An 11,884-nucleotide genomic window follows, 5' to 3' on the forward strand; every position below is an offset into this window, starting at 1 on the left:
TAAGGGGGAGTGAATATGTGGCTCAGACCAATACAGAATATAAAAATTAGACAGGCAATAAAAGAATTTTGAAGATAGCAACAGGGTTGAGCTGGCTTCAACCCACACGTTGCTTCCTGGCAATTAGGGATGCTCAGAATCATGACAGTGAGCCAATTATAGAGACCAGTGATGGGAATCACACTGGTACTGTGATTGAACTCCATATGAAAATTGCTATATTTTGCAAAGTGCAACTTATATTTGTATTGTGATTTTGGTATATTGTATATCACTCTGCTGAATCAGAAATTCTGCTAACTACTCTCTTCAAATCAGTGAATCTGATGTTACACATTACATCCTCCACACACAGTGTATCTGAAATAATCTGGTCAGAGAGTACTGGACTCTGACACACAGTGTGATAATGAAACTCAACTCTGACAAAGCCCCATGGTGTACATGGTTTCAACATCAACTAAGTCAAGACTATACATATGAAAGCATTATTTATTATTCTGGAGCACAAGTTGACTGAAAATTAGGTGCTCTCTGAAATCCTACATCTAAGCAGCTGCACATGGAAAAGCTCAGATATTAAACCCCTTTCCCCTAAGTCTGTGGCAGAGTCAGAAAACACCAAAGCAAAACCCTCTAACCAGCCTCTATGATTATGCTCTTTAAGTGTTCAGCACTGCAAACTAGAGTCTAGATGTTAAATAAGAGACAGTACTTGGGACAGACTACATACTTAACCCAAATGGTTACCCAGTTTACCCAACCACAAGAGAATTCTCTGGTAAAGTTTCAGTATAGCTGGGTGGCACAGAACATTAAACTATAATTGGAGAAACTAAACAAGTTGAGGAAGACCTATAAGAACTCAGACAGGAAAAACTGGTACCTGTCCACAAAGTGATTCTTTACTTTCTTCCTTCCCTTCTGAGTACCTTCAGTTCCCTTAGTTTTCCAGTTCTCAACCGTGGCACAGTACATCTGTTCTCAAGTAAAGCTGTTACAGTAGGATGTGACATTTGGCATATGCCTAACTACTGCTGCTTTGCAGGACAAAGTCTAAATATAATCCAGCCTGCGAAAACACTGGTTCAACGCCAAGGCCAGCATTCAAAAAAAAACCCTGTATGACCTTAAGAGCTGTCAAAGTCCACATCAAAATCAAAAAAAAAATTACTCCGAATAAGTTGTGTCTTAGAAGCCATTGTCTGAAGCTTTTTAACTATATTGAACAGTAATGTCTATGGACTGTTAATGATTCATTACATTGTTCTTGAACTGCTAAGTGATTTCAAAGGAATAACGTGGCAATGGCTGGATTTTGTTGGATTGGCCTCACTACAGTAAACACTGCAGTAAAAGTGAATTAGTGGATAAACTTAAAATTGCTTTTTGGCAGAGAATGGGTAACCAAATATGCCTACAGGATATAATTAGCCCACTAACTCAGATGGCCTGTGCAGTACACAGTTTGTCAATAGTGTACCTCACAGCATGTCTCTGCCTGCATCACAACATTTGGGATGTCACTGTGGAAACAAAGAGCCCTGGCTCCCAGCTCAGTGATATTGCAGCATCACAGTACAATCTGGGTTGGAAGGGACCTCAGGGTATTTCCAGTCCAACCTCCTGCTCAAACCACGGGTCCTCTAAGATCAGATCCAGTTGCTTAGGGTTGTAGCCAAAAGGAACATGAAGTGTCCAGGGACAGACAGCACAGCTTCTCTGGGCGGCAAAAAATTACACACTTTTCAGCCAACCAAAATTATGTGCCAAACAGCCATTCCTTCCAGATCTCAAGGAAAAGACGCAAGGAAGGATGTCTTTGAAACCAGTCGCAAAACTGACCCAAAATTTCAGCCCATGCACTGGAGGGCTGACCTGATGTGGTAGAGGTTCGCAGCACAATTTCCTAAGAACTATTAACTTATGTTGAAGAGAGGAATTAAATATATCAGATGGAAGAAATTCTTCAACAATCCAATGTACTCTTTTAAAAAAAAAAGCCAGCTGGGAAAAAAGTCCATGAACCACAAGCAAAACACAAAAACATAAGGACAAGCCAATTTAATCTTACCTCAGCTTCACACAGTGCTTGGAGACCCTGTAACACTATGGCAGCAGGTGAAGCTTGATCAGGTTTTGTGCACTCATTTAATACTTGGGAAATTGCAGCCAACATGTCAGCTCCATGCTGGTATGGTCTAAAGGAAAATACATGAAGATAGATTCATGCATACACACAAGATAGAATCTATACACAAAAATTCATAAATCTATACACAAAAATTCAAAAATTCATCATATACATAAAAATTCATATCTATATACAAGATGTAATCTACAAACAAAAATTCATACACACAAGATATAATATACACACAAAAATTCATAAAACTGGTTTTGTTTAAATTACAACTAAACCAGCTTAAAACTGGGAGAAAAAGAAAGATAGAAGGAATATATGGCACAGAGCTCTAAAGGTTGAGTGACACAGAATTAAATCAGCATAATTTCAAATAAAAGATCACCAAGTGGTTAAGTTATGGAAGTTTTTGTTCAGGCATGTTGTACACTAAAAGATTACATCACTCAAGAAGTGATTGTGAATGAAAATCCACATGTGCCATTAAAGACACTATTTTATGATGCTTTGTTGCAGTCTTCTGCAAGTAGTCACTACTGTGTATTGGTGGAGATTCTGGCACCAAAAGCATTTTGGCTCTCTTATATCAGAAGCTACATTTTTCCATTTCTTTTTTTTGCAGCTGCAATGCCATTTGTCTCTCCTTTGATGACTGCACAGCCTGCTTGTAGCTTTCCAATCATTACTATCTATTCAGTTTTATTGAAATGTGGCGGGGGAAAAGTGACAACTGCTGATTGAACAGTTCCCCATTCTGACTTACTCTGTTTGCTATCACTTTCTTCCAAGTAACTTCTCAATGCACAAAGAATGTGCATACACCTGAACTCTAACTATACCACTTACATGACAAAAAGAGTATTACAGATGCTTTGAGATTTCCCCCTTGCTTTTCATTTTCTAAATATTTCTTGAAAAAATGCTGTTTGACAAAACTCAAGAAGGCTGAAGCGGCAAAGGAAAGGGCATTTTCATTAACAACTTGGGGTTTTAGTTGATGAGTGAAAGACATATGAATCTTCCCAGCTGTTAGTAACTGATTTTCTAGAAGAAAAGTGAAAAGTGGAACCCGAGATAGGTGACAATTGAGATGGTATTCTGCACATAAACCCAGGAAGCAAATAATAATGCACTTGAAGACAATCCCTACAAGAACGGTAAATTATTACTAAGTAGTGATCACGGATTGTTAGAGCTGGAAAGGGACAATATATCATCCAGTTAGACTTGTACAACTGTGTTCTGTGTGGTATTACACCTGAATAAAGACCAGAAATTTGCATATGACAAAATATGCTTTTGAAAAAAAGCATCCGATCTTTCTTTGACTAGATGAAAAGATAGATCGTTAGGTGTTTCTTCTGATGCTTCATCACTATCTTTTTCTAATTTGGAAGTGTTATACCTAAGCTTCCACCCAGGATGAGTATAGGACACATGCTTTGTTTCAGGATGAAGACAACTTAATTTAACATTAAAGTCTCTCAGTTTTAAAAGAAAACCCCGAATTTACTAGCTGCTGAGATGAGGAATGGCTGAGTCAGTGTCTTAAACAGCTATAAATATATTGCTCACAATTAATGTAACACAGTAGGTAAAAATAATTATGCAGCTTTTCTGAAAAAAATTGTTTTCCCTTACAAAGACATAAGATGGATAACACTTGTGCTTACCTCTGCCTACATATATCTCGTATACAAGCAGCTTTAGCGATCAACTTTTCCCACTGAGCATCTTTGTCAACAGACACCAAGGGCATATCAGACATCATCAAGAACTTCTGCAATTCTGGGTAAATTCGATCCTAGAAAAGATTCCATTTAAAAATGATCATCACATCCTCAAAAGCCGGTGACAGGATTTTCAGTTGCTAGCACTTCTACATGACTTTTAAATACCATTTGTATTGCATACCACATTTTGCTTTTCTTCATTACTGGAACCTATTGGGATCTAACTGGCTTTTGCAGGCTGAATCTCTACTCCTACTTTAAAAATACCAAGAAGCAAATTACTGCCATGTAACTTGTGCTGCCTTAGGGTAGGGTAGAGTCAACTTTCTTCACAATGGCTAGTATGTGGCTGTGTTTTGGATTTGTGCTGAATGCAGTGCTGATAATACAGAGATGCTTTGTTGTTGCTGAGTAGTGCTTACAGACTGGTGAGGAATTGGGGGTGTATGGGAAGCTGGGAGAAGAAACAGCTGGGACAGGTGACCCAAACTGACCAAAGGATATTCCATACCATATGGCATAACACTCAGTATATAAAGTTGAAGGAAGAAGGAGGAAGGGGAGGACGTTTGGAGTGATGGTGTTTCTCTTCCCAATTAACCATTACACATAGAATCACGGAATGATAGAATCCATCAGGTTGGAAGAGACCTCAAGAATTATCGAATCCAACCCCACCATCATTACTAGACCATGGCACTAAGTGCCACATCCAGTCTCGTCTTGAAAACCTCCAGGGATGGTGAATCCACCACCTCTCCTCCCCTGGCAGCCCATTCCAATGCCTGATCACTCTCTCTGTAAAAAATCTCTTCCTAATATCCAACCTAAACCTCCCCCGGCAGAGCTTGAGTCTGTGCCCTCTTATGATGGGCCTTTATGATGCCCTGTCATGATGAGGGCCTGCTCTCCTGGAGGTGCTGAACACCTCTTGGCCATGGGAAGAAGCAAATTAATTAGTTGTTTTGCTTTGCTTGTGTGCAAGGCTTTTTAAACAGTCTTTATCTCAACCTACAAGTTTTCTAGCTTTTAACCTTTGGATTTTCTCCCCCATCCTGCTGGTGGGGTGCGGTGAGTGAGTGGCTGTGGGGGCTCGGCTTCTGGCTGGGGTTAAACAACACCACTAAGGCCTTGCGCTTAGGCAAGCAGAAAGTTGTCCTCCAAACCAATTTTCTACTTCAAGTCTGAGACCTCATGAAATGAAAAGAAGGTTTCATGAAAGACATACTATTGAAATCTGTCACTAGAACAAAATCCATATAGTCACCACTTACACCACTGACTTTCTAGGGCTGATAATAACATGCTAGTATAAGCAAGACTTAAAAATTGATTTCCTTCTTTGGTTAGAGGTAATAAGTTTTTCAAGTGGACTTATCTTAGTGACACCACAAGGATTTTCTAACCTGTCTTTCCCATAACAACGTCATCAGCCGCAAGGCAATGGCTCTGAGCTTTGGGGTGCTCCCCAACATGTGTATGACACGTAGAATCTGAGCCACACAGACCTGAAAGAAAGTTTTCAAACAAGTGTCACTGTTATATGACTCAGAGCAAAGACTAATGTACAAATCATTATTTTACAACCAAGTACAACACGGAGAGCATCTTGTGATGTATATCATGATGATACTGTGGAGACAGTAAAGGATAACATACATTTCACTCTAGAACAAATGTCATACCCAAAATATTACAAAGTTATGCTGAAGCTTAAAAATCAGTTATTTTAAGCAAGCTGTGTATTGCTTAGTCTAAACATTTTTTATAAATAAATGACTTCTTATTGGCACAGCTTTTGTTTTACTAAAACTTTTTCACTCTGACCTTGTGCACACCCAGTGCAGGCAGTGTGTACAATATATCCTTGTAAAGGACTGGCTCCAAAGGTCTTCCCAATTTAAATATCAGAACTGGGATCAGATTTGGAACCTAAAATAATACACAGACAGGAAATAAATTAGAATTTGCCAACATAATACCTTACATAACAGCGAACTTGTCAGAACATATTAGAAACTCATAATTTTTTAACATTTTTTTCTGCCTGTATATATGACAAACCTGTCATATAACATTATATAATTGACTGCATTCCTTAATATATGGTACAAAACATCCAGAAAGATGCCCCTGAAGCAACAATAAAGGACTTATTGACCTCCATTCCTTTAGAGATCAGATTTTCAGTATTTTCACACCTGCAGATCCTACAGTTTTTTTCTTGTGCACCTTCTTACCACTACACTGTAAAATGAAATCTATTCATGATGGCCTTGGTTTTTCCCCAACTTGATTTTATGAATGCTTAAAAGTAGTTATATACAGACACACACACATATATAGACAGTTCATATGTCTTCAGATGTCCTCAGAAGATAATGTTTTTTGCTGTAAAAACAATCTGTCTCAGTCGACAGAAGGAGCAGTAATGAATAAATATTCAAGTGCTCTGGGATTTTGCACACTTGGCTCTGTTCTGGTTCCAAATTATAGATCAAAAAAAACAACTCTTCGTTCTACAAGACATCACTATATTTAGAGTTGAGCAATCTCAATTTGTGCTTCCACAAATGTTCTGGAATTTGCATTTACTAGCTAATACCTTATTTTTTTCCCATTTTCCAAATACTACTTGGGATTCTTGAGTAGAATAAAACCCTTTATAAACCAAAATTTCCCCACTTTTTTGACTAACTGACTAGTTTCCGTGTCATCTTAAGCTAGTTCTCTCATCAGTAGGCTAGTTCCAGCATAGGCTACTCTCAGTTGTAGCTACACTGGACTACACATATGGCAGTTAGGACAAATGGCACTCAAAATATACTATATTCGTAATCCTTAGTTATAAAAGCATGCAGACTCTTTAAAGTCAGCCTGCTCAAGCACAAGCCTCATCAGTTGTGATGGGAAGCTCATTTCAAGTCCTGTGTAGGTTGCATTTCTGGGCTGGATTTTGGAAGAGAGGTAGCATCAGCCTAGTCATTCAGTAGGCAAGATACTGAAATGAGAAGGTTTTTGAAAGCTTTCTGCACTCTGGCCTTTCTTGCTCCAGTGAGCAAGACAAAAGTACTAAATAATTCAGACAAACGAAGGAACCGTTTTGTCAGGTAAGTGAGCAAATATGGATAAGTTTCTGTTTAAAAAATCTAATAAAATAGATTCATCTCAAAAATCAGAAGCACTTTTTAGAAAACATAACCTAGGTTTTAAAAAGTTTCATGATTTCTATCAGGATCCTAACTGGTAAATTTCAAAGATGAAGAATCTGTCCACAAGATCTGACTGTGATAAGATCGTTTTCCTACCTGCAGCTACTCTCCGAAGTTTACATAACGAAACACAGAAAAACAGCATCAGGCACCACACGAGTGAGGCAAACCTAGTTCAACACATCCTAATATTCGAATCAAAATGACTTCTACTTTTTTGGGTTTTAATGCACCCTGAGAACAACAGAAAATAATGCATCTTCAGATGGATTTCCCAGAAGGGTGTTATTTACTACTAAAATAGTTCATTCTAGCAGTTTAAAGACCATAAAATAACACATGTCCTCTAGAGGCTCATAATCCTCAAATAATGGTAATAGATCTTGTGCTACTATTCACCAGTGACCTCTCAGCCAGACGATTTAATGCCTTCCCCTTGCAGCACAGCAAGGGTTTTGCAGAGTAGTAACAGTCTCTGCACAAGAAAATTCATCCAATTAGGAAGACTATTAAGCTTTTCATGATCAGCATGTGCCACTCTGCAGTGTTTTGACTTAGGACAGCCAAACAGCCCATGGGCTTTTAAAAACATTTCTGAATATTCTTCAGTAGTATTTCAGACAGTTACTACAAAATGCCTCTGCTAAAAACAGATCTAACATGATCACTAATTCTGCACCATAGAAAGGCTTTTACTCAGTGGGCAAGGAGGAGGTACATACAGAGAAGTCCTCTGTAGGCTCTCTTCATAGAAAGGGTAAGAAAAACCCACAGTCATTTAAAGACTAAAAGCTCTCTTTTTGCAGTCCCTGTTAGTGAACAACGTGAGCCAGTGAGATAATATCAACAAATCAGGGTTTGAGCTCTCTATTTTAAAAACTGGTTCCTAATTCACATGGTCTTTTGTTGAGCATTAGGGAAACAAAAAGTATGATAAAGTCTGAACTTCATCTTCTCACTGCGTTTGGGCACAAGCCAATTTTCCCAAAGCCATCATGAACCTTAAGGGCTTATTAATTCTGAAGTAGTCAGACCACCACAGTTAGCTCAACAGGATGTGTCCATCAATCTTATTTACTGTATTGGTGAACAAAAGCTTTGGCTCAAAATAAGAACAAAGTAGAAAAACCCATTCACATAATGCTTGAAACATGAACAGCTTCAGGTTGAATTCCTCCCGCTGTACCTGTCTAAACCTTCTGTAATTCTGTTGACTCGCACTTTGTCTCTAAAACTGATCATTTGAAGTTCCAATGAAATTCACAAGAGTCATTCCCTACAGGTAGACTTCAGGCCATCCTGCTAAGTCCCATATTACTTCAGTAATTTTTTTTAGCAAGTTATTGCTTTTTTGAATTCCATTTTGAACAATCATATCTAATAGCTAACAAACAAAGCATTATTCCTTTTCTCCTCCTGTAATATGCCACTGATTCATCATCATACAACTCAAAGACCTAACACAACAAAAGAAGTTAGAGACAGTCTACAGACAAAACTAGGAAACCCACTTTAAAAGGCCTAGATTTAACTCAGTGGGTTTTACACAGCTAGCTAGTCACAAGAAGAAAACTCACTCACTTGCAGCGGATTGGATCAGAACTAAAGTTTACCACAATACAGCAGGTGTAACTTATCTACTCCCTTCCTAGAGAATAATTAATTAATTTACAAAGACCAGGAGGTGAATTCCTGCACTTACACAAATATTTTCAAGAAGAAACTAAGTTAAAGAAGAGATACCCAGGTGGTTCTACATCAGCTCCGCTTTTACACACAAGCGCAATTGGTTTTGCTTATTTCTGTCCTTTGAACACAAGAAGGTGCTTCCTACTTAAAGTGAGAAAATGAAGTTTTGACCACTACTATGCACAAAAAGATAAAACGAAAAAGTAAAAGAGTAGGTTAACAAAGTATAAGATACTTAAGCTTTGTGCTTTCTCTCAAAAACCCGTCTCTTGCAGTTACAAGAGAAAATACATCTGGAAGATTAATTTCTGATTCCTGGCTTAGGATCACATTGTCATGGTCAGATCACAGTTTTCATCACCTGCAAGTTTTGCAGTCTTCCCATGGTCACTGATTTGCCCCACACCTTCCTCTCAACCAGAGGTGTAAATGGCATGTAAGAAATTAGAAGTGTCATGTTCCAGCAATACCATCCTCCTCCTAATATTCCTGCTTTCTAAGGGATTTTTTTCCCCTGGACTTCTCAATCTATTACTGACTGCCTGCACAGAAGTCAGAACTACTTTTTTCACATACCATCCAAAAAACTAAACCTTTACCTTTAATACGACAAAACAGAAAAATATGGAGACATACTGAGTTAAAAGCAAGAAACGTGCAACAGATGAAGCTGTCACCTGGTTTAAAGATTTCTCCATCTTAAGCACTATAAAGACACTGTAGAACGGACCTGGTTTAGCAGAGTATTTCAGTAGGTGTTCAACAGCAAGCACATCTTGGACTGCTTCCCTGGATCAGAATTCGTAACTCCCATAAGATGTACCTTTTTATTACTCTTATGCTATGGAGTTTAAAAAAAAAACAACCCTGAAGTAAACAAAGCTTGTCTTCATGGCATAAATGAAATTTGATTTGACACTTCTCTCTTTCCTACTTTACAAATAAGGTATGATTCTTTCTGTACAATGCCTCCCGTGTTACTGTTTCTAGACAATTCCCCTGATCTTTCCAGGTTATGTAGGCAAGTGTGAGCATCCTATGTAATTCTGGGTTGAATTAAGTACTGGAGCAGACAGACAAAGACTATATTCATAATTTTAAGAAGCAAGAACAAAGATGTCACAAGGGACTTAGCAGTCTCTCAGAAACCACAAAAGAACACAGAGAATAATTCCTGTGGCCACCAAAAGTCAGAAATGCTTTAGTAGTCTCTTCTCAGCTTCCTCATGTTATATTTTCACACTTACTAGATAATATCAATAAATAAGCCAGTCTTTTTCCCAATCCCAAACAACTAAAAAATGCTCCAAAACAGAGATAATACGTATTTTGCTCTAAGTGACACATAAAAAGTGAATTCAAGCCAGCTGCATGTATCTGTGTGTGCATCTCTGTGCAGGATGTGGGACAGTCTGCATCAGCAACTGCAGTGCAGCTGCAGCCTCAGGAGCTCATACGTCCAGATGCCACCAGCTCGTGAGACTGGGACCCAGGGCACACATCCTCTGTACGCTGACCATCTATGCACCATTGCTGGAGGAGTCCATACTGTACCTACTGGGAGTGCAGGTACAGCCTTGCCACTTGCTGGACCTGGGGTCAGGAAGCTGTGGCAGCCTTGCCCCTCTCAGGCAGAAAAATCCAGCCCAATTCCTGAAACAAGAACCCACTAAAAGTAAGTGTTTACCTGAGAACAATCAGCCTTGGCTATTTCTGTAGTAGTCTGGAGTACATCACGAAGACTGTCTCCATTTTCTTGGATCAGTAGATAAGCCAACAAAAGAAAAACATGAGCAGGGACTTGAGTGCAAAAAGGTATCAGTGATTTCACTGAAGATAACCATTTAGTAACCGCAGACTTCTCTTTCATGAGCTCTATGATCTTCCAGGTTGTGTACAATGAACTGTAAGAGTTGGTTATGGGGAAAAGGAGTTTGCAGGATACCTGAGGACAAGAGATAAAACCAGAAGTTTCAGCTGAACAAATTAGGTACCATGAAAGAACAAAGGAAAAACATAACATCCAAGTTCTGTCAGCCAAAACTTTTTTTTATGGTCCCAATGCAATAAATGTAAATAATAAACTGCAATACACTTCTTTGAAATCCTTTATGTGAATTCTTGCACTGTAGAAGTTTGAATAGGTTGAAATTCCCTACTCAGGAGTTCCCACTTTATCTGACACCCTTCATTCCTGTTCCTGCTGGTAACTGCAGCGCTACTTCCCCTCTAAAATAGACATACTAAAACTGGAGTACCTTAAAAGCTTATTTTCCTGGCAATGACAGGAAAATCACAGATGTTAACTATCATCTACATTAGTTTTAGAAAACCGTCTTAACTTTTGACAGTACTTAATAGCACAGTTTAAGTTAATCTGACATTATGTTTTTTGTTTAAACTGTTTCACTTCTCAGAACAAAGAGTTCTACATTTGCAGTCCTGGAAGATAACATCCAGCAGCAGGAAAGTAGTAAAACACAAATGAGGAATCCTCTTAAGTCAGATTTTTACATATGTGAAAGTATATGAATTTGAAAGCTCCTGCAAACTAAAGTTCAAAGTCTTTCACTAAAAATAAAGTTTAATCCAAGACAAGCCATCTCATTCCCATTAATTCTTTGTTCCCTTACGTTTGCCTTTTCAGATTTGTGGAAATAGAAGATGAAGTTGGAGAGGGATTCCAGAACAAGGAGACATGGCAGAACTCAGAACTGGCATCTGTTTCTGTGTCTGATTTGTCACATCACCATCCTCCCCACACAGAATAACAGTGGTGTAAAGCAAAAAGGGAGCTTAGCTTCCCCAGTGCTAAGCACATCTTGATCAAATAGACTTGCTGTCATCTCTTCTTGGGACAGATGGGACAAATGGGTGGATGGCAGAGAAGTGGAACGTAAGTAAGTAACTAAAACAAAAAAAAACCCCAAAACACAGATAAATAAGACTCAGGTAAATGAGCTAAAACTTGCCAAGGGACACTTCAGTGCTCTATAACTGTCTTCAGACAAAGAAGAATGGTAGCTTACAGTCACATACAAGAGTCAGGAAAAGGACAGAGAAAAGGAAAATAACCAAGTGAGATGACACAAAGTTGGGGGGGAGTG

The 11,884-nt window shown here is 38.6% G+C and overlaps 1 protein-coding gene across 1 annotated transcript in view; it reads right to left on the reverse strand.

The window, feature by feature from the left end:
- Positions 1–10,722, reverse strand: part of FOCAD (focadhesin) — a gene marked incomplete at its 5' end in the record, with an annotated part of 53,166 nt that extends 42,444 nt beyond the window's left edge. Inside the window, 5 exons of the mRNA XM_009077666.1 lie at positions 2,075–2,201; positions 3,817–3,947; positions 5,283–5,384; positions 5,704–5,808; positions 10,465–10,722. Coding sequence (XP_009075914.1) covers positions 2,075–2,201; positions 3,817–3,947; positions 5,283–5,384; positions 5,704–5,808; positions 10,465–10,722 — 723 coding nt within the window. The remainder of the gene's footprint in view (positions 1–2,074; positions 2,202–3,816; positions 3,948–5,282; positions 5,385–5,703; positions 5,809–10,464) is intronic.
- Between the last annotated feature and the right edge of the window lie 1,162 nt (positions 10,723–11,884).

This window comes from Acanthisitta chloris, unplaced genomic scaffold (genome assembly GCF_000695815.1).
Source record: "Acanthisitta chloris isolate BGI_N310 unplaced genomic scaffold, ASM69581v1 scaffold28326, whole genome shotgun sequence".
Taxonomy (NCBI): domain Eukaryota; kingdom Metazoa; phylum Chordata; class Aves; order Passeriformes; family Acanthisittidae; genus Acanthisitta; species Acanthisitta chloris.